This window comes from Antedon bifida, chromosome 7, assembly GCF_963402885.1.
Source record: "Antedon bifida chromosome 7, ecAntBifi1.1, whole genome shotgun sequence".
In the NCBI taxonomy this organism is placed as follows: domain Eukaryota; kingdom Metazoa; phylum Echinodermata; class Crinoidea; order Comatulida; family Antedonidae; genus Antedon; species Antedon bifida.
The window spans coordinates 10,247,243-10,271,476 of record NC_136232.1 but is presented as its reverse complement, the minus strand read 5'-3'; the positions used below and the strand labels follow the sequence as shown (position 1 = coordinate 10,271,476).

General features: G+C 33.4%; 4 protein-coding genes across 6 annotated transcripts; 1 reads left to right on the top strand and 3 right to left on the bottom strand.

Moving 5' to 3' along the window:
- Positions 1–587: 587 nt before the first annotated feature.
- Positions 588–1,391, bottom strand: LOC144848230 (uncharacterized). Its single transcript, XM_078704945.1, has 2 exons — positions 1,273–1,391; positions 588–1,098 (listed from the first exon to the last, which is right to left on the bottom strand). The coding sequence occupies exons 1-2, from the start codon at positions 1,344–1,346 to the stop codon at positions 588–590; spliced, it is 585 nt and encodes a 194-aa protein (XP_078561071.1). The 5' UTR covers positions 1,347–1,391.
- A 2,700-nt stretch (positions 1,392–4,091) lies between these two features.
- Positions 4,092–13,466, bottom strand: LOC144847504 (CD9 antigen-like). 2 transcript variants are annotated; one of them, XM_078703903.1, is made up of 6 exons: positions 13,402–13,466; positions 7,775–7,990; positions 7,505–7,681; positions 6,717–6,842; positions 6,494–6,577; positions 4,092–4,578 (listed from the first exon to the last, which is right to left on the bottom strand). In XM_078703903.1, exons 2-6 carry the CDS (start codon positions 7,856–7,858, stop codon positions 4,402–4,404), a joined length of 648 nt encoding a protein of 215 aa, XP_078560029.1. In that variant the 5' UTR covers positions 7,859–7,990; positions 13,402–13,466; the 3' UTR covers positions 4,092–4,401. The 2 variants fall into 2 exon arrangements, with proteins under 2 accessions (XP_078560029.1, XP_078560028.1); XM_078703902.1 differs by lacking the exon at positions 13,402–13,466 and adding an exon at positions 10,752–11,139.
- On the bottom strand, positions 5,227–6,072 carry LOC144848867 (uncharacterized). Its single transcript, XM_078705806.1, has 2 exons — positions 5,949–6,072; positions 5,227–5,764 (listed from the first exon to the last, which is right to left on the bottom strand). Exons 1-2 carry the CDS (start codon positions 6,020–6,022, stop codon positions 5,251–5,253), a joined length of 588 nt encoding a protein of 195 aa, XP_078561932.1. The 5' UTR covers positions 6,023–6,072; the 3' UTR covers positions 5,227–5,250.
- Positions 12,128–15,641, top strand: LOC144847508 (FGFR1 oncogene partner 2 homolog). 2 transcript variants are annotated; one of them, XM_078703909.1, is made up of 4 exons: positions 12,128–12,176; positions 12,829–13,001; positions 13,644–13,889; positions 14,560–15,641. In XM_078703909.1, the coding sequence occupies exons 2-4, from the start codon at positions 12,867–12,869 to the stop codon at positions 14,830–14,832; spliced, it is 654 nt and encodes a 217-aa protein (XP_078560035.1). In that variant the 5' UTR covers positions 12,128–12,176; positions 12,829–12,866; the 3' UTR covers positions 14,833–15,641. The 2 variants fall into 2 exon arrangements, with proteins under 2 accessions (XP_078560035.1, XP_078560034.1); XM_078703908.1 differs by having other exon boundaries at positions 14,557–15,641.
- The last annotated feature ends 8,593 nt before the right edge of the window (positions 15,642–24,234 follow it).

Sequence of the window (24,234 nt, the reverse complement as noted above, 5' to 3'; positions counted from 1 at the left end):
AATAAAATGTCAGATGAGCAACATATTACAATAACAAAATACGTCACTTAAATATTACATAATAGCCACACAAAGAAAGCGCACGTGTACATACATCAATTGAAATTGTAGGCCTGCACATATAATATTATACATTAATGTGTTAATTTGGTTCTCCGAGTAAGAAACGCAAGGACGTAAGCGCAACGCAAGTGATTTTTGACCAATTAAAAGCGATGGATCGGATTATTCGGTCTGTTGTGAGCTTTATCATTGATCAACTCGCTTGCGTTGACGACGTCCTTGCGTTGCGTCCTGGAGGAACCAAGCAAGACGTCATCCATTCAGTAAAAACCCCTCGTCACGCGGAGAATCGAATGTTAAATGTTCTCCCATCATTAAAGCTCTACACCATTTAAAATACACAAGAAATAATTCAATGTTAAAACAAAGAAGTAAAATTCTGCTGATATTTATTTGAAAAAACTATGTCAACTGTTATAGAATTATGAAAATTGTAAGTATTGGTTTTACATTAATAATATGATATATTAAGATATTGCAGAATTCGATCAGAATGATAATAAATAGTCTTGTTTGTATCTGCTTTAGTCTGTGTGTTGAAGAGCATCTATCAGTCTTTCCACGTTCTCCTTCTTCAATTGAAGTCTCTTCTGCATTTGTTTTTCGTAGGTAGCAATCTCCACCTTCAACTGATCGACTTCATTCATCTTCTTCATTCCCTTTGCCTTCAACTTGGCAGCAAACTCCTTCTGTTTGGTAAGTTCTGCGTCACCCATTTTAGCTTTCTTTCTTACGATCGCCACATCTGCCTCCAGCTTTTCAAAGATCTGGATTCGTTCTTGGTGGGTTTTCACCAGAGTTTCTTGTTCCTTCTCCAAGTCAGCAATTTCATTCATATCTTGCTCGGCAGTTTGTTCCTCTTTGGCAACTTTATTTTGAAGGTTTTCAACCTTGCTGCGGTTCTGCTCGATTTCATCCGTAAGTTCTCGGCATTTTCTTGCATTTTCCGAGTACCATTCTGAAACTGGTGTGGTAAGCCAATTTGAGCCACTGAGCGATAAGGTGACAGAAGCAGTCGGAAACTTGTTTCGTTCTCTACAAATCAAAGTTAAGATAACAGTTGTCCTATTCATTTAATAATATTATTATAAGCCTACCATCATACAGTAAAGCACCATTATTTCAACAAAGTTTTGATTTAATTTCAAGCCATATGAGGCGAAGGAGAAGACAATTGATTAATTTCTTTAATAAAAAGAAAATACCTACATGTATCTACTTGCACCAGAGTACGTCAAAAACGTAGAAAAAATTTCGTTAACAATCAATAACAAGGCAAACATGATTTTAGGTTCGATAAAAGCACGCTTACAATTCAGTACACTGTTACTAGTTTCGCAGTGAAGTGTAAAATAAACATTGTCACCATGGTCATGGCGCAGTATTGTCGTTTTCTATTGGACCACACTACGCCTGGAATCGTAACCAAGGATATCGTCATGTAGGTACACGACTGACGGACGCGCGCCATATTCCTCTCTTCGCGTTGCTATGATGTGAGTTAAAACAAGTGTGTACGTATTTATTGACTCTATTTTTACATCAAAACATAAAACACATACACGTTCACATACGATCTTGCAGTACTTTCGTAAAAACGTTTTTTTCATTTGCTTCATACGTGCACAGAACATACATATATTTCTGCACATCCAGCTACGTGAAGGAATCGAATGATATAATATTCATACCTCAATGAAACTGATTCCAACTCCGATACCAGCTAAGATAAAAATGTTTGTAAGAACGTCATTTTCAATTTCTTTACCTCAATCCTAAAACATAATTATAAAGCAGTAGTAACAGTGTGCGCGTACGACCGAAATAGAAGTATGTATCGCCTCTAAATAACTAAGTTGTATAACCGGTTGTAAAGAATAAAAAAAAGAGAAAGCATTATTTAACGCACACATAAGTTTATTTTATTGTTATATACATTTATATTGATGTATTCGGGCCAATGGCCTGTATAATAAACGGCATAGGCAAAGCTCCTAGGAAAAATCTTTCATCGATTTTTATTCCAATACATAATAATAATAACATATATTAATGTAGTTGATAGTATAATAGAAAGAGTGGTTGTATCCAGAGCTATTGTCATATTATATTTAGTGTGGACTGTATTATGTCTGAAGCATTACAATACTGAACAATAAATCAATATAAATGAAATATATAAGTGAAAAGATAAAGATGAGAACATCTCATTAATTAGCAATTTAAAAAAAAAAGTTAAAATGCGAAAGGATATTCTCGTCCCCAGAGGATAAATTCACACCTTTCCTATGTGACTTGGCTTGCGAGCTATCGAGCTTCACTGTCTCTTTAGAAGCACGGGTTTCTGTCAAACACATGAAATTAAATGTTTATCTTCCCTATATTCACAAACCCATGGTACCAATCCCATGGCATTACGTTACATTACGTTTCCGGTCTTTTCTATAAATTGGAATACAATACCAAACATACAATATCTATAAGTATGAATATACCATCGCTCCTGTTACTGTAAAATAATTGATGTTTCAATTGTTTTGCAGAAATTGTTCAATACTTTTTGGCCATCTGTGGTTTAAATGTTTTTATTTTCTCATACATGCTTTTAATCAGGCCTATTGTGTTATTGATGCATTGATGTATGCAATCCTAAAATGCTATAACTATCTATTATTATTTAAGGGATACAATATTTTACGAGCTGTATAGAATATTTATCCCCGTGACAGATTGCACCCCAATAACATAACAGTAATAACTATTATCTATTATAAGGGATACAATATTTTACGGACTGTCTAGAATATTAGGTATTACCGTGAAATATTTCACCCCTATATTATAACAGTATATTTATTGAATTTTATACCACTTTTTAATTGTGCGAGGAGCTTTTGATTTTGTTGCGAACTTCTTTAATTGTGCGAGGAGCTTTCGAATTTGTTGCGGACTTCTTTAATTGTGCTTAGCTCTTCTTTAATTGCGCGTTTCTTCTTTATTTGTGCATTTCGTTTTATATATTTTCATGCTTTCTTTTGTTTATATGCGATTCCTTCTTCTTTAATTGTGTGATTTCTTCTTTAATTGTGTGATTCCTTCTTTAATTGTGTGAATATGATTTATATAGTGTGCGTGACAGTTGTGGGCCACCGTAATGATCAAGTACATTCAGTCCAGATGAAATAAAATAAAAAAATAAATAAAAAATAAATTGGAATTACAATACCAAACACACAAAATGCGGATAGGCCTAGACCTACATAAGACGTACTATTACAATATTATTCAAATAAATTACCTAAATCTTAATCTTGTTAGTTTCTTACAAGTTCATTAATAAAATATCTATAAGACCATGTACCAAAATGCCAAGATTTTTGGTGAAAATCAACAATAAATATTTGTCGTCTGACTTTCAAATTCGCCACCAATAAAATTTGAAATATGAGATGTATAGCGCCACCAATAGTCTGATTAATGGATGTCATTGTACTGTGTACAACAAAAGGTACACTCTATTTCAATCAATTAGGATTATTTATCTCAATCATTATTCTATTGAATAAAAACCATAAACGTTTTTAGTGCGATGTTAAATTGAAAATATCAATTGGTGTTGGTGATAACAAAAAGTGGGCAGGAGATTTAAAAAACTCGGCGGTTGACGGCAAACAAACAGGCCAATTGAAAAAGTATTTTAATAATTTAAAATCAGTCAGAAAAGTTCACAAGAATCAAACTATTTGTCAACCAATACAGACACACACCAACTTCTTTATTTTTTTGTTCACTTCCTTGAATTACAAAATATATAATTCTATTTTACAACTACAATTATGTAACAGCAACAGAAATAGTTTAGTTTTAAAGTGGACCGTTTGTTGCCTAGGCAACACCCTACACAAAAAACATAGTTTGTTTTTATGCTCCTCTATACAAGTAATATAAAAAATAAATAGGGCCTAACACCCCCAACCCCTCACCCAATGATATTTTTCAAAATTAGTTCAGATACATGGACATGTGTAGCATATCGTGGTAATGTAGCCGACACCACCTTGGACAACAACGAAAATTCAGAAAAATAGACCTACTGATTTCAACCAACCATTCAATGAGGTTGGAGTTGTTGTTTATTTTATCATTTATCGATGATCAGTTCCTGAAATATCGATTCAAATTTTCGGTAATACCCCGATTCCAAACGAGGTTAATAAAATCGATCGAATATTGCCCCCCAACCCACCCCACCAACGGTCGATCAACTCCCGGAAAACTTCGATTTCAAAATGTCAATCAAGTGGATTCACAATACACAATGATGACGTAAGCCGTCGATCAATCCCGGAAAATACCGATTCCAAACGAGGTTTCATGAGGCGTCGATTGTTTCTGTTCGGGTTTTCGTCGTGCGAATGGACGTATAGCGGCCATATAGCGGTATTCCTCGTCTTCTGGGTCGTATGACTTAAATATTGCACAACAAAGCACAACAGAAAACAGCATTCCCAAAATCTAGAGTAAATAAATAAATACAATCAGTTGACTGTTTTTTGTACGCATATGTCAATTTACGCAGACGATCGGTTACGGTAATGGAAGTATATAATGTTATTCTTTATGATCATTTTACTGTACACACAAAACGCGGAGCGGACAGGAGGCGGTTTCCGCTTAGATACAGATTCTATGTGGGACAAGATACGCGGTTTTTCCGCTTACCGTTACCGCTCGTCTGTGTAAATTGGCCTTAAATGTACCATAATGTCAGATGAGAAACCATTACAACAACAAAACACGTCACTTAAATTTTAAATATAGCATACGTCATTATATTGTGTACATAATTTATCTGTTAGCTAATGGTTCCCACTAGTACGCAACGAAGGTGGTAAACGCAAGTGATCATCTCACTTTCGTTGCGTCTACGTCTTTGCGGTGCGTCCTAGTAGGAAACAAGCTTTAGGCATAGTATAGTTGAGCGTCATACACAATTATATCGATGAAAATCACACAAGAAATAATTTTTAAACAAAGAAGTAAAATTCTGCTGATTTTTTATTGTAAAAACTGTGTCAACTGTTATAGCATTATGAAAATTGTAAGTATTGGTTAAATTAATTTGTCAGATATTGCAGCATTCGATCAAAAAATGATATAAAAAATAGTCTTGTTTGTATCAGCATTTTAGGAGTCAGTGTGTTGGAGAGCATCCATCAGTCTTTCCACGTGCTCCTTCTTCAATTGAAGTCTCTTCTGCATTTGTTTTTCGTAGGTAGCAATCTCCACCTTCAACTGATCGACTTCATTCATCTTCTTCATTCCCTTTGCCTTCAATTTGGCAGCAAACTCCTTCTGTTTGGTAAGTTCTGCATCACCCATTTTAGCTTTCTTTCTTACGATCGCCACATCTGCCTCCAGCTTTTCAAAAATCTGGATTCGTTCTTGGTGAGTTTTCACCAGAGTTTCTTGTTCCTTCTCCAAGTCAGCAATTTCATTCTTATCTTGCTCGGCAGTTTGTTCCTCTTTGGCAACTTTATTTTGAAGGTTTTCAACCTTGCTGCGGTTCAGCTCGATTTCATCCGTAAGTTCTCGGCATTTTCTTGCATTTTCCGAGTACCATTCTGAAACTGGTGTGGTAAGCCAATTTGAGCCACTGAGCGATAAGGTGACAGAAGCAGTCGGAAACTTGTTCCGTTCTCTACAAATCAAAGTATCAAAGTTAAGATAACAGTTGTCCTATTCATTTAATAATATTATTATAAGCCTACCTTCATACAGTAAAGCAACATTATTTCAAGTTCAAGTTTTGATTTAATTTCAAGCCATATGAGGCGAAGGAGAAGACAATTGATTAATTTCTTTAATAAAAAGAAAATACCTACATGTATCTACTTGCACCAGAGTACGTCAAAAACGTAGAAAAAATTTCGTTAACAATCAATAACAAGGCAAACATGATTTTAGGTTCGATAAAAGCACGCTTACAATTCAGTACACTGTTACTAGTTTCGCAGTGAAACGTAAAATAAACATTGTCACCATGGTCATGTCTTTTTGTATTGTGTAGTACGCGTGTTTCGTCACCATGGAGCTGCGCAGTATTGTCGATTTCTATTGGACCACGCTGCGCATGGAATCGTAACCAATGATACCATCATGTAGGTAGGTGGTACACGGCTGAAGGACGCGCTCCATATTCCTCTCTTCGCGTTGCTATGCTGTGAGTTAAAAAAGTGTGCACTTATTTATTGACTCTATTTTTATGGTGTTATCTTGGTTTAGATGTCGAATAACAAAACATAAAACACACGATTTTACAGTACTTTCGTAAAAACGTTTTTTCATTTGCTTTCTACTTTCATAGAACATAGGCCTACATTATTTCTGCACATCTACATGAAGGAATCGAATGATACTATGATCATACCTCAATGAAACTGATCCCTACTCCGATACCGGCTAAGATAAAAATGTTTGTAAGAACGTCCTCTTCAATCTCTTTACCACAACCCTAAAACATATAAAACAGTAGTAAGAGTGTTCGCATACGACAAAAATAAAATGTAGGCCTCTAAATGACTAAACTTGTGTTTCCGTTTGTATTCATATAACACTGTTAAATACAATTGAAACACATTATATTTTCTTACATTTAAATAAAATCCTCTATCAGAACAACCTGATTTGTCTTCGGTTGTGTTGCAGCTGCAGGAGTCAGGAATCATTTGACCCGAATCGAACCAATCCATGTAGCTATCGATACCGCAACACTTTAACTAAAAACAAATATATTAAAATAATCTAAATAAAATTTTATAAATAATTAAATAAATAATGATAAAACATTCGTAACAGCAGGAAAAGTAGGTCTATCCCTCCTATTTTAGCGTGCGCTGAAAGTGAAACTAATCGTTCGATCGTATACAGTATCATTATCACGCATCATGGCTATAGTGTTAATTTTGTGGTGTCAACGATGAATTTGTAAAGATGGATTTGTAGGCCTAGACTAGATTGTAGGTATGACCCTTACATGGTATTTGCTTGTAGCCTCAGTCCATCGTTGGCGTCAGGTGCCTCATCTACTACCCGCTGGGTTCACTTTCAACGTTAATTACTGTATCAAAGTTCACAGGGTTTCCTTGTGAATACACGGGCTAAGAAATTGCTTTGACATTGTTTATATTTAGAATTGAAACTATATGACTTTCATTCTTACTAAGAATATTGTAAATTTATAAAACGATGTCCAATTTATATTGAAAATGACGAATTGGAGATACCAAAAAAAGGAGTTGTCACGTCCCCATATACACGTGTGCACATGCACGACACCGTACCTTTAAGCTCTGTCTACACTATCAAACGTTATGTGACAAAAAACGTGTGATGTGCCCGTACATGGACATGATGATGTCATATCATATATTAAACTCACCTTCTCCTGCAAAAGGTCAACACCTTTTTGTGCAGCAATGTCGTTTTCTTTGTATTTTTCTTTGATTATTTTACTCAATTCGTCACTGAACATAACTCCTATTTCTTCCCGATTGACATAACACCACGTACACCCGGCTATCTCCAAACCAAATATGGTCAACAAAGCGATGAAATACTGAAATTTTTGAAATATATGATAATCAATTAACGGTTTAGATCATGTTGAAATTTTGGAAACACGTGATCAATGTAATTATTAGTAACTTACAAAAACGAGCATACATATGCTTTCTTGCATTGCTCCGCAGCAACCAAGAAAACCAACCGCCATTATTACGCATCCTGTTGCCATGGTGACGTACGTGCCAATAAAGTAATAATCAACAGCTCGTCTGTCATGGTCTTGAATCTCTTGTACGTAGATGTCATTTTGGTGGTCAAATCGAAGCCATAGTCCAACAGCTACAATTCCAACACCAAAACACTGAAATAAAGCATTAACAAATCATATAACTTTAAGTGTCCATGACAAATCTTCGTAAATGGTTTGATTTTGGCGACGACTGCCTTCCATACGTCTGTATCGGAGTACTTTAATTACGGAGTAATCTTTAATTTCCAATGCTTGTTTTCTTAGGCGATGAAAATTAACAAAATGGAAAGATGAATAAACATTCAAGTTTTGTTTCAAGTAGCATACCAGGTGAAACGAGAGATAAAAATAAACAGGTGCACGAGAAGTGATGACAGCAGTGCAGTTATGATACATCATAGATATATACTATTCATTTTATCTTTTTAATAATAGATTTATATAATTAATATAATAGATATAACACAAAATGAATCATGAATACCTTTACATAAAATAAAGCCCAATAATTTGATTTGTCTAGTGCAATTGAAAAGGATAGTGAACCCGTGCAGGAACGTTTGCATCCGTAAATTGTACCTGTTTTCGATTAAGCGAATTTATTCGCGCGAATCGAATGAAGCGGTGACTGATGTGCGTATATTTTGATGTACTTTTTGTGACGTGAAAATTGCGCAACCAATCAGAACTCAGTATAAAACATCCACACATCAAATACCCTACAAATCTAGATTGCATTCATTATCAGCATTAAGCTTTGTCTACACTATCAAACTAGTTTGACAAAAAAGTTTGATGTGCTCAAATGGTAGTGATGTGCCCAAATATGGTAGTGATATGACATCATCATGTCAATATATGGGCATATCACAAATTTGTTTGTCACATAAAGTTTGATAGTGTAGACAGAGCTCTAAGCATGATGATGATACGAATATTTTTCGGTGGTTAGATTTCTCAGATTTGTTTCAGTACCACCGCACCTGCTACCTTCATGCATAGTGCGAGTTACAAATCAGTATTATCAATTATGTTGATAGACTTTTAACTAGTCTTCAGTATCCATTACGTCGTTTATAATTCGAAATATTGTTTTAGTTTCTAATAGTCACAGTTGTATAGATGTCACATATTTCCGTAGTATTTACGTAGAGTACCGTATAATATCAGGTCACGTTGATTTGATTTTAATTAGCTCCAAACTATGTTGATGGTGTAATCAGATAATTAATTCTAACACCATCGTATCGTGTTAGAGCATTCGTATACTAACTTTAAGTAAAGTCGTTTGCTAAATATGATATTGGGATACTAACTTTAGTAGCATTAAGACTAACTTTAAGTAGGCCTATTCGCATAATACAAAATGTGTATTGTATAAATATCTTAATTTAAGTGTAAGTATTGTATTCGTAGGCCTATCGTATATTACCTTTCAGTATAAAGTGGTCATATACTAACTAGTAATATATTTGTATAGAACTTTAAGTATTCGTATACTAATTTTAAGCATAGTATACTAACTTTAAGCATATAGTATATTCGTATACTAATTTTAAGTATTGTATATTCGTATACTAACTTTAAGTATAGTATATTCGTATATTAACTTTAAGTATAGTATATTCGTATACTAACTTTAAGTATAGTATATTCGTATACTTACTTTAAGTATAGTATATTCGTATACTAACTTTAAGTATAGTATATTCGTATACTAACTTTAAGTATAGTATATTCGTATACTAACTTTAAGTATAGTATATTCGTATACTAACTTTAAGTATAGTATATTCGTATACTAACTTTAAGTATAGTATATTCGTATACTAACTTTAAGTATAGTATATTCGTATACTAACTTTAAGTATAGTATATTCGTATACTAACTTTAAGTATTGTATATTCGTATACTAACTTTAAGTATAGTATATTCGTATACTAACTTTAAGTATATATATATTCGTATACTAACTTTAAGTATAGTATATTCGTATACTAACTTTAAGCATATAGTATATTCATATACTAACTTTAAGTATAGTATATTCGTATACTAACTTTAAGCATATAGTATATTCATATACTAACTTTAAGTATAGTATATTCGTATACAACTTTAAGTATAGTATATTCGTATACTAACTTTTAAGTATAGTATATTCTAAAGTATGTATCGGATACTGATGAATGAATGCAACTCTCTGCTAAGCTGGATACGGTAACCTCCTCATGTCACGTTTGATAGAACTGGTGATGAGTGGACCATGCCAGCACTTTGGTGGACCGTATGCTAATTACATTACATTTTAATTATCTCCTAACGATCTCACGCATTGTGTCAATACTGAATAATAATTTAAGAAAAGCGTATTAATTATGAAATAATTAACCGACAAAGTGTGATGACTACGACTTTGTTGAAACATTCGTATGTAAACATTACCAATTAATTCCATAATGATACCATGTGATGAATGCTGGTTAATTACCATTAGGTCTTTGAAAGGTCATAGGTCAGTGTCAAACAATCTACGTTGTGTAATTTGTTTTATAAAAAAATGGCATATGGTACTAATATCTACTATAACAGCTTAACAATGCCAACATATTTTAAATATACTTTCCCCCATTGTATTGTGTAGGGCCTCCTACTCGCGATTCAATATACTCAACGTATAAAGATATGGGTAGTTCTGGATGGTTCCCATCCAGAATTCTTATGATACTTTAATTTCATTGTAAATCTATAAAGTTATTCAATTTAATACTTGAGACACGCCATGTAACATTAAGCTTATCGCAATACATTCATATTATATATGAGTGAGTGAGACAAATAGAGAAGTATCTGAAGAAAGAGTGTACTCACCAAGAAAACGAAATTGAACAAGAAAAGAAGATACTTTACACAATTATTGCATCCCCCGGTTACAGCCATAGCAACTCCGATATTTGTCTTTGTTTAAATCAGTATAATACAATAATTCCACGGTTATGAATTGGATTCTAATTCAGAGGTCCCACATATTCCACGCCTACAAACCCAGTGCCCGTTAGTGTCAGTGTTTACATTCCTGTGGGCCTACTGCTTCTCGCGTGTTAAGTCCCGCTATGTCACAAACGCTCGAGTATGAAAACATCCAGCTTGCTATGGTTCCCGGCGCACAAGTGAATTTTCGACCAATAGGAATCGTCCTTTAAAACACGTATAGTACGGAAGCTTCTAAGTGCCATCCACTTGGCGACTTGTCAAGATAATTTATCTTATCAAGTCGACATAAACATGACCATTATAAATTATCTTGACAAGTCGCCAAGTGGATGGCACTTAGAAGCTTCCGTACAAAAGACAGTGTAATTAAAATAGTGTGGTACCATATCACTTTCCCAGGTGGCTTTTCTGAATGCGAAATCCTTCGATGTTTGTTTAGGATGAGAGGGTCTTTCAAATTAGGCGATTTTTTTTAATCGGGTCGGGTCTGATGACCGCGCATACTGTAACATCTGTTCTTGATGTAACAATAACTAAGATTAGATTTTGTCATCGATTAGGGCTCAAAATATGTACAAACTTTATTACGCGCCAAAGCTGTTATCAACAGACGACATGCAGGGTTCGCGGGCACTATGTAATTTGTTATCGTGATAACATATATAAGCTATTTAGATATAGATCTTTGGTATTGTGTCTTTATATCAGTGTATGTTATCATTACTATGTTTATCTCAATTGGCCTAATATCGATTGATTGATTAATTAATGAAATCGCATTCATATTGATTGGCATCTACTTGTTGTGACGTAAAAAACCAATCCAATCCATAAAACATCTATATTGCATTCATTATCATCGTTTACGTCAATAAACAACATAAGACATGTTTTCCTGTTTCAGTATATAATAGAGGCCTTACTTAAATCATGGACCAAACAATATTCTTTAGTCCATGATTAAATCAATAACTTTTAATGGAATACTTACACACCCTGACAACGCAGCATCGACTATAAGATCTACCAGAGCTACCAAGCTGTACTGTTGTCTACTCAATATATTTCAAAATATAATTCAAATGAATAGAACGTTTTAAATGAATTAAAAATAGTATTAGGGATGCCAGCTCATGCGGATATTGGTGAAATGTTGCATTAGAAAAATAATATAAAATACTTTTTGTCTAGCTGTAACATAATCGATTAGAAACGATGACCCGGAAGTGAGGTCAACCTAAATTTGCATATTATTCACCGAACGCCGGAAGAAAAAGTGTGTCCATATTGTTCTTGTTTTTGGTAAGTTTTCTTTAATAACTTACACATTTTTGCATAATTTGATAATATTCTCATGAAATCATTGAATATACAATATGAAGAAAGTATTATTTGGACATTTCAATTACAATATTAGATTATTTATACTGAATTCGAAGCAAATGCTAGGCCTCATACTGTTGTCAGTTTGACGTTTAATTCTTGAAATGTTAGCCACGGAAACTCAACCGTTCCGGTCAGTTGCTTGATTTTAATTTAACGAGGAACTTAAAGTAGTGGCCTAGGGAATTTAGATACCCTTACTATTTATTTATTCGTATATTATTTACTGGAATGCATAACATTTTGTCTTTTTGAACATAAATATACTACTTTTTGCAATTAATTATTTATCTGAATGAACTGAATACATTTAAAATTTTTACTGGATGATAATAATAGACTAAGGCCTGGCCTAGGCCTACTATATAGATAGAGGCCTAGCTAGCCTAGAGTAGTAGTAGGTAGAGTAGTAGCTAGCCTATTTAGTTCGGTTGGTAGGCTGGCAGGCCTACTTCTACAGTTAGCTTACTACTAATCTATAGCTAGCCTAGTTATGGTAAGTAGTAGTATTTATGTCAGGCTAGGCCTTATATATCATTGTAATAAGTATGTTACTTTTTTAACTTTTCAGAAATTAATAAAACTGTAAACTGTACAACATAGTTCACAATGAGTCTTACAATAGAACAAGTGTTGAATGATGCGAAGCGGTTAGTGGAGAGGTTGAGAGAACATGACAACGCAGCAGACACATTGATTGAGCAAACAACAACATTACACAAAAAAATTGATGCCATGAAACAGGTTTTTCAACAATGAGTTTAACATTCTTTAATGTCTGTCTATTGTAACTGTAAATTCACAATATACACCTCTGAAAGGGAAATAATTTAAGGGTCTTTTACACTTGTACCTGTTCCCACGCATAGCAAACAAAATCGTGTTGTTTTATTTTGTTTAAATCACGAAAATTTGCTAATGCTGTACGTGCGACCTTGAATGGAGATGGAGCCGGACCAGAGCAGGTGTGAAAGGACCTTTAAGCTTGAACTGGCAGTTTATTCCTAACAGATGTTTCAGTCCAGAAACCTTACATTATTATATTTATTTACCTTGATTAGTATTGGTTATGATATTGTTTTTGTGTGTGTACATATTATCCATATTCTCCATATTCATTGATTAGATAAGCTAGCTTACTTACCTATCCTACAAGATGGTCTCTCCAGTCAGTTCTGTATCCAGGTTTAACTTTAACTTCATTCCAAGATCTCCAGCCTAATCCATCTTTTTCCTTCTCTAACGTGCGCCTCCAGCTTGTTTTGGGTCGACCCACCCCGCACTTCCCTTCTGGCATCCATGAAAATGCAGTCATACAATAAGCTTATTAAGAATTAAGTTATTCTAAATTGAGTACATTTTTAAAAATAAATGTGCTTTGAATAGTATCAAGAGGAAGTAGAGGAGATGAACCAAGTCGCGCGGCACCGGCCCAGATCGTCGCTAATCCTGGGAATACAGCAGGAGAACCGACAGATACGTGAACTTCAACGAGAGAACAAAGATCTACGACTCGCATTAGACGAACACCAATCAGCACTTGAGCTTATTATGAGTAGTTACAGAGAACAAGTTAGCAAGCTTGTGATGGCTAATAGAACAGAACAAGTTGCAGCATTATCAACTAATATGGTAGGTGTTCATTTTCTTACTATTATTTATGAGTACTGTAGTTATAGATAACAATTTTAACAACAAGCTGGTAATGGCTAATATGGTAAGGAAATCTTCTTTGGTCAAGTCAATTGCTCAGATCCTAGGGTACTGTAGTAGTAAGAGGTACGGTTGTAGGGCAACCTAATTGTTTGGAAGAAATCCATATCAAAAGTCAATGGTGTGATGGTGCAAAGTTAATTAGTGCATAGGCCTTTTAATGGAAGTTTCCCAAACCCTTTCATTTTTTAAAGTGATATTATTGTTTTATTTGTTTTTGGATTTTTTATTTATTTACTTATTTATTCAGGTATAAAAAATTTACAAAAAGCAGACAAAAGTCTAAAAATGTATTACAAAGATTGAAACATTAAAAATGACGAATCGAAAGTAGACAAATTCACAGCAAAACTACACATAAAATGTAAACATACAAAAATGCATATAAAAAAACATTAAATGTAACAGTATTGCAAGGTTATTTGATTACTTATCATACCTTTTCCACATATTCATCTTAATTTTTAAATTATATTATAGATTTTAGATTTAGAATAGTCTTTGATTTTGGCTGGCACCAAATCGTCATAGTTAAAATCGTTTTTGACACAAAAAACATTTATTGCTTGTTACCGTTATTTTTCAGCAGTGTGAGGAGAAACCTCACGGAATGTTAACCTCACCCGTAACACCCGACAACGACCTGGACCAAAAAGCAGCTGCAGCCATGGAAGAAATGATGGCGCGTCTGTTAATAGAAAACCAAGGATTGCGAGAGATGTTGGAGATAAGTAGACGCATGCACAGTCAACACACGAAGATAATAGAAGAAGAAGAAAATGAGAATTCTAAAGACAATAATAAAAACATTAAGGAAAAAAACGATAATGATAATGAATCGTCAAATACAAACTTTGTGTAAAAATCGTCAGAAAGAATTCATTGTGTTTCTATACATACATGTATTATATGTATAAATTAATATATTGTATATATCTGATAATGTATGTGATGTATATAAAATAGATGATCTCCTGCGGTCATTTAAAAACCTTGCACAAATGATATATTAGGAATTTGTTATTTTGGTCACAACCAGAGTACTGTCACAAATTAGGTGATTATCTGTGGTATTTTGTTACATAAACCCTGCATAACCTCTCCCGTTTATGTACAGGTCTATGGCAATGTATGTTCACTCTATTACCAATCCTTTTCTTATTGTGTGTTGGTTATGTAATAAGCTGATTCGCCTAGTCAATTATGCCTCATATCATTGGGTCTATCCATAGAGATATTATAGTATATATTATAATATCTTTATGGTCTATCTGTGTATCCCAGCATAGAGATATTATAGTGAACTATAATATCTCTATGATCCCAGTGAACATACATTACAGTTTTGACTGCATAATAAATGACAGTTTGGCGCGCCATACATGCGCCATGTATCTTCAGTGTTACCATAGAGATATTATAGTGAACTATAATATCTCTATGGTGTTACCCATCCTTGGATGTGTGTTATATAATAGGCTAATTCGCCTGTCAATGCCTTATCTTATTGTATCTATGTGTGCTTCCCAGAGAGACCATAAGATAATAATTTATGTTATGGTAGTCAGTTTATTGTTGCAACTTTATAAAGTGTTGTTCTGTACGTCTCAACATCCTTGTGTTGTATATATTATTTTGATATCAATAAACCATGATGAGATAATCGTAAAACATTTGGTTTTGTTTAAATTGATGCCATCTCTCGTGTCTTAAAATAAATATCTCAAAATACATATACCTTAACCAGGGGGTTAATCTGAATCTTGCTGGTTGGGTATTTTACTTTATTTTTTAAAGAATAATATTGATCTAACCACGGACCTATACAAATGTATAGGTCCATGATTTAACCATATATATTATCTAACCCTAGTCATCAGCGCAAGCTCAGTGGTCATGAACAACGTATTCTTTGATTTTCATTTCGTTTATTTTACCAACAGACATTATATAGGCCTAAAGTAACAGCAATGCGATACAAAGGCGCCAGTGGTGTGGTTTCGAGTCCTATTCTCAAATGTATTTAAGTACTACGTCATAGTTCAGAGTTGGACAATAAAAGGACAAATCATAATTACTGTATATAAGAGTATCTTATTTTGTTTTTATTTTATTCAATTTTCAGGCAAAAACATATATATACATATGACAACGGTGCAGCACCCTTAAGATTGCCATGAGTGCTAAGCACTATTGAATTGGCTCTCCAATGCTACACTTCAAACATATAAAAGTAAAACAATAAAAATACATAAGATATATAAAATTGATATTGCACTGATGAAGGACTAGCGTTGCCCGAAAGCTCTGTTAATTTTTCTGGCCGTTTTACTTTATCGTTTTGATCTAGCTTTCGCTTTTTTTTTTGTATCTCCATTGAGATCCAGCCACGCACTGATACTCACAGCCTTGTAATTTTTTCAGTAATTTGCCTTTGGATTTATAAAATTGATATAAATATAATAATAATGCTCAATTGTGAAGAAACGTTCGTATGACGTACTGTATTACACTTTTCACAGTAGGTATGCAGGGTTAGAATGACATGCCAATTTAACTATTATATCCCTTTGAATTGTTATTTCGCTGTTAATATTTATGTAAAACCATGGAAGTGTGAAGTTACTTCATTCTTCCATGGTAAAACAACCTAAATAAACAACCTATTCATTGATTTCTAGTTCGTTTTATTATTTTACCAACAAACAACAGTATAAGTAACAGCAATGCAATGTACAAATATTCATTTTAATTTATACTTCCTTTATGTGAAAATAGATAACTTTAGGTAGCTTCAAAAGAGTCAGCAGCAGTCAATACGCCTAATTTTTACATTTACAATTTATCGTACCTTGTATAGTTATAATTAGCGTATAAATGACTAAATATTTATTTCAAAGATATAATGTTTATTTATTTGTATTAGTCTTTGTTACACACGGTTTATATTGAAGTTGTGATCATTCGTTGTTACTACATCAACAAGTGTTAATCAACATGGTCATACATTTATGTTTATTTACAAAATGTTTATATTAATGAAGTCATGAAGTTGTTATCATCAGTACATCAAGAAGTGTTGGCTCCATAGTCAACATTGTCATACACTGGTTCAATATGGTCTTCATAATGATGTGTTTGCGATACGATTTCATGCGTGACTGCATAACGTCCAATTTGATCAAAACTCTGCAGCTGTATTTGCTGTTGTCCAGAAGCTATCATTGCATCTTTCTTGATGTTTCTCCTTTTGCAAAAGTAAAGACCAACAAACAGGCAAACTACCGAGAATACAACATTTCCAATGCTAACTATAATGATAATTGCTAAGTCTAAGCCAGACGGTGAATCTGTAAGCTGAGGTTGTTTAGGTGAGATCGTGCTTTTCTGTGTGCTTGTCAATTTACAACTGTTAATACCATTATTACACATAAATGTACTATTTAAATCATCAACTGTTAGTGTAAACGTGTAATTTAAGTAAGTGAACGTAGTTGTATCTTCCTGCACAACATCTTGAATTGTTTTGTTATTTTTTAACCACTGTAGCTTCACACTTTCAAATCGGAAGATTTGTGGATTACCAGGTTCAGAATAGCAAGACATCGTAATATTTGAACCAATGAAATCTGTTAAAAAGTCACTTGACTCACAAATTGGGTAAATCAATGATGGGGTATATCGAGCAAGTACAATAACACCAGATGATATTCGTACTATCTCACCTGTAGACTTTAGACTTACTTCACAAGTGTAATTATTACCATTAAGTAAATAACCAAGATCTCGTCCACGTACTTGTCTTATTTGAACATCATGTATACTATGGTTGCTGTATGCTTCTTGTTCTCTTCCCAAGTTGTTCAGTATCAACATTCCATCTCTGTAAATGATGGTTCTGTCACCATTTCTTGTTTCTCTATACCATGAGATTGTATATTTTGTCATGTTTGATACTGAGCATTTTAGTTGACCTGTTGAACCCTCACTAAGAACTATAGAACCAGTTTTTGCACTAAATCCCAAGTCCTTTTCAACTGCATTAACCACAAGAAACATTAAAACACCAACAAAGCCCAACAATGTAACAAAACGTCCCTCCATTTCAAATTTATGTTTTATGTTGATTCTGTTATATTTTGTGATTAATTTCCTTATTCAAACACAACCGTTGTTTAAACGTGTACTGAAGCATGTAATGACGTTTATAAAACGGTAAACCACCAAATCGCAAAGGGAAAATGATAATATAACGAGAATTATCGAATATAAACTTTGCTTTAGATTGTTGTTGCTCAGATCTTTATTTCATTATTTTTATACATGAGTATAACTATTATCTTTACCGGCCTACTCTGAAAAATTATTTGATATTGGAATATAATCGTGTGGTCATTAAAACCTTGCTCGCTCACAATATCTGGTACCACTGGCTGAGCCAACAAAATATACCGTATAACCAATAGCTGGGAATTATGCAAAAGATGTGGTCATTTACAGTATTTTTTAACTTCAACCTTTAGTAACTTTAGGCTCCTCCACTTTATTTAAGTAATTAGTAAAATGAAAGAAAATGAAATGAAAATGTGTATTTATTAAAATAAATATACCTATATATTATCTTCTTATAATTTTCTGGATGATCCAAGTTGAGATCTCGAGCTCTGATTTTAAGTTTTTATTATATTCTCAACTTGGATAATATTATATTACATCCACACGAATTTATTTTTATTATTAATTAGAATTCTGGGTCGAGAATAATATCATCTTATCTTAATTATCCACGAGTTTGACATTATTATCGATGGGCAGTAAATTACCTTTCTTCAAAATGATAGGCCTGTACCTATATAAATTAACACTACACTTTAATATGAAACTGATCTTTCTAATGAAATATTGAGTCCCTCATTCTGGAGATTAGTTTAATAATATAGAAAAGGCCTATTAATATTTAGCATGTTTCTGAAGCATACATGCCAAATAACAGTGTTACAAAACGTCCCTCCATTTCAAGTAATCATTATGTATGCTGATTCTGTGTGTTGATTCTGTAATAGGCCTATTTGTTTCTTTTTCTTTATTCGACTACAAAACCTCTCAACTTGAAAAAATGAAATATCAAACAATGTCCAAACAACAGAGGACGCTATGACATTTTAAAACTTCATCAAGTCATAGTGGGCGCTTTTAAAAAAGTTATTAGCATCTATACAATAAAAAAAAAGGTATGTCAGGCGTTACCAAAGGGCGGAAAATGCGATGCCAATTCATTAAAACAACGCATGAATTAATTGTAAACAAGGACCGATGTTCTTTAGTAGATTCACAGGCCACAAAATAAATCGGGATATGCTCATCCTTCACATATCCACTCACTTATGAGTTATTTATAATTAGTACAAGACAAGCATTGACAGTTTTATGTTTTTGACGACGAACCACCGTACAAAGAAACTCACTTTCTTTTATTTGGTGAATAACAGTAACAATCTATTTTTGACAAATACCAAAAGCTCTGTCACTATTTCTTGTTTCTCTATACTATGAGATTGTATATGTTGATACTGAGTATTGAGCCGTTACACCCTCACTAAGAGCTAAAACCCGCTTTTGCACTAAATCCTATGTCGTCTTCATAAGTTCATAAGCAGCCTTAAAACACCAACTAACATTGTTACAAAACGTCCCTTCTTTTTTAAAATTATTTATGTTATATGCTGATTCTGTGTGTTGATTCTGTTAGGCCTATTGTGTCCTTTTTCTTACTATTCAAATGCCAGACATCCCGACATCCAGAGGACGCTATGGCAATTTGAAAATACATCATATTGACAGACATAGAGGGCGCTTTTAAAAATCTCAAGTTATTGGAATCTATGAATTAAATAAGAAAGGTATGCGAGGCTTTGAAAAGGCGGAAAATGTGGTGCCAACTCATTATTTCACTTCACTAAACAACGCATGAATTAATTATAAATAAGGACAGATATTAGTATTCTCTCCATTCTCTTATGTCTATCTAAAGTAATAGCAATCATAGGTCATTATAAATCACTGATCATCCTTTCAAAATATCAATCATGTTTAGTAGGCCTACACGACGAGCATTAACATTTTTTATGTTTTTGAGGACTGAACCACCATCCTAAAACAACATTTTCTTTTTTTGGTGAATAGCAATAACAATCTATCAATTACTATTTATAGGCAGGCATGAGGGGGTGCAATCTGTTACAAGAATAGGCCTATACCTATTCTAGACAGAGCCCTTAACATATTCTGTATATATACAGTGATACATGAAAGTCTTTGAAAAACATAAAGTATAGGTGGAGTATACAACGTATTACAGTACTCATACTCTGTACGGAGATATCTGCAATTTTAGAAACGTCACCCGGGTAGAATAGTTTTGCATTTATATCGGATCAATTACTGTATCATGTTTTGAATGTCGTAGGCGTTTTTACGTACCTGCGTGTTCACAAAGCATGTTGTTGACAAGTTTGTCAAATATAATAATAGAGAGGAATGTGTACCACTTAGGCCTACTAATACTATTCATTATGCTTGTAAAGAATTATTGTTGAACTAGACTGTATACAAAAATACAATAAACACAGATAAAAGTCCTAAAGTGACTGTTAATACTGACAGAATTATATTCTATTATTGAAAATAATCAGAGATGTGTTATTACAGTACGGTAGGTGCTATGGTACATTATTATCTTTGAGTACCATATCGTACCATACCATGAGTTCCGTATAACTGCAAAAATCACCTCTCTTTTTCGGACATTTTTTGAAATTGATTGAAATATTGAAATTGAATTGATTGATTGAAATTGATTGATTGATTGAAATATATATTTATACTGGGTAACCTCTTCAGTCAAAGACTGGTCTCCCAGAGGGCCCAGTTTGTGATCAGTGGCTGTGATGTACTAATACACCGGGGTAACCCCCTACTCGTCTCGAAAGATGTACTAGGTTCTTTAAAGTGCACACGAGCTAGTTGTGTACACTGGACCTACGGTTTATAGTCCTTATCCGAGAAGACTCGTTCTACCACCAGAACCATGGAGTGAGTGAGCCTCGAACTCCTGCCGATGTTATGGCTACGTAATTACGGTTCCACTGTCTTAACCGCTCGGCCACTTACTCACTTATCATTGACACCATGGCGTTATGATTTTAACAGTAAACATTTACTAAATGTTATTCTATTTTCAGTAATGTGTTCAAAAGAAAAGAACATTAATAAAAAACGATAATGATAATGATAATGAATCATTTCGTAACATGTATTAAATCTGAATGGTATGACTTTAAACAGTTCACTGTACATAGGTGTGTTTGAATGACTTGCCATTTGCTTTAGTATTTTAAATATTTAACTCTTTCCTTATTGAATTGTTATTTCCCTGTTATGCTGACGTTAACTTCCTTATTTGTTCGTCTTTTTTGCACAAACAATTCATTCGATATTTTAGTTCGTTTATTTATTCATCATAAAGAATAATAGTAACAGTAACAATAAGTAACAGAAATGCGATACAAATAAATTCGGTCAGCTAAAGATTATTTATAATACTGTAACTTTAAAAGGCTAATGGCCCTAATTTCGTTTTACACATACTATGCATGCTGCCCTTGGTAAAGAGTATAGTATACATACACACTTGGATGTTTTATAGCAAAAATATCCTAACAATTTTAATTTAGTAATTTTAACGAATTATGTCACGACAGAGAGTGATTGTAGATTCATTATAACGGGTACTTTTCCACAAAAGTATTTATTCATATTTGTTTAATCAATCTAACTAGTTGTGGTTTATTCAATTATTCAACTGTATAGGATCGACTATAGTAATAGATAATAGTTAGGTATAGTTTATTCAGAAAGATGTGATGGATTTGTTGACATCATAACAAAAGGTTTCAAACAGCTCCAGAATCAGCATAGTCATACTGTGGTTCAATATGGGTTTCATAATGATGTTCCTGCGATTCAATTTGTGTGTCGTCATAATAATGTCCAATTGGATCCAAACTCTGCTGCTGTATTTGTTGTTGTCCAGAAGCACTATTCGTTGCATCTTTCTTGATGTTTCTCCTTTTGCAAAAGTAAAGACCAACAAAAAGGCAAACTACCGAGAATACAACATTTCCAATGCTGACAATAATAATGATTGCTAAGTCTAAGCCACTAGACGGTGAATCTGTAGGCTGAGGTTGTTTTGTTGAGATCGTGCTTTTCTGTGTGCTTGTCAATTTACAACTGTTAATGCCATTATTACACATAAATGTACTATTTAAATCATCAACTGTTAGTGTAAACGTGTAATTTAAGTAAGTGAAAGTAGTAGTATCTTTCTGCACAACATCTTGAATTGTTTTGTTATTTTTTAACCACTGTAGCTTCACACTTTCACCAAGCCCAGTGGTAATTGGATTACCAGGTTCAGAATAGCAAGAAATCTTAATATTTGAACCAATGGAATCTGTAAAAAAGTCACTTGACTCACAGATTGGGTAAATCAATGATGGGGTATATTTAGCAAGTACAATAACACCAGATGATATTCGTACTACCTCACCCGTAGACTTCAAACTTGCTTCACATGTGTAATTATTACCATTTAGTAAATAACCAAGATCTCGTCCACGTACTTGACTTATTTGAACATCAAGTGTACTATGGTTGCTGTATGCTTCTTGTTCTCTTCCCAAGTTGTTCAGTATCAACATTCCATCTCTGTAAATGATTGTTTTGTCACCATTTCTTGTTTCTCTATACCATGATATTGAATATTTGGTCATGTTTGATACTGAGCATTCTAGTTGACCTGTTGAACCCTCACTCAGACCTATAGAGCCTGTGTTTGCACGAAATCCTAGGTCATCTTCAACTGAATTAACTATACAAAGTCTTAAAACAGCAAATAACAGTGTTACAAAACGTCCTTCCATTTCGAATTATATTTGATTCTGTGTTCTTTTTTGGGTTAGCCTATTTTTAATATTCTTTAAAACACGGAAATATTTGAGTTGTGAAAATTAAAACATTTAAACCATTGGTTTTAGAACAATATTTATGCAAAACAATTGAAACATCAATTATTCTACAATAACAGGAACAATTGTTACCCATATATGAATAGGCCTAATATATACATTTAGATTTATAAAACAATAATACTTTTGCCAGGAATATACAACCAAATTGTTATTATATTATCAATATAACTTCATTGAATTCTATTGGCCTATTCTTGGTTATCATACAAATATTTTATATACAGATGATGATCAAAGACGCTACATTATAACAATGAGCGAGTCTCTAGTTGTCTCCAAACATTCTGTTCTGCATATATACAGTAACACAATTGTAAACAGTTTTTCTAAAAAATTGTTTTTAAACATAATTTCCTGGAAAGATTAAGACAACAGTAATATTTGATTTAACTAATATACGTTATAGCCTAACATTTAAAAAATGAATGTACAGTATCACCATTTCTTGTTTCTCTATACCATGAGATTGTATATTTGGTCATGTCTGATACTGAGCATTTTAATTGGCCTGTTCAACCCTCACTAAGAGCAAGGAGAACCAATGTTTGAACTAAATCCTAAGTCATCTTCAACTGAAGTAACTATAAGCAGCCTTTAAACACCAAGTAACAGTGTTACAAAACGTCCCTCCATTTCAAGTAATCATTATGTATGCTGATTCTGTGTGTTGATTCTGTAATAGGCCTATTTGTTTCTTTTTCTTTATTCAAATACAAAACCTCTCAACTTGAAAAAATGAAATATCAAAGCATGTCCAAACAACAGAGGACGCTATGACATTTTAAAACTTCATCAAGTCATAGTGGGCGCTTTTAAAAAAGTTATTAGCATCTATACAATAAAAAAAAGGTATGTCAGGCGTTACCAAAGGGCGGAAAATGCGATGCCAATTCATTAAAACAACGCATGAATTAATTATAAACAAGGACCGATATTAGTATTCAGCTCTCCATTCTCTTATGTCTATCTAAAGTAATAGCAATCATAGGGTCACAACAACAATCGAGATATTTGTTTTTGATCACTGATCATCCTTTCAAAATATCAATCATGTTTAGTAGGCCTACACGACGAGCATTGACATTTTTGATGTTTTTTGAGGACTGAACCTCCATCATCAACATTTTCTTTTCTTTGGTGAATATCACTAAGAACTATAGAACCAGTTTTTG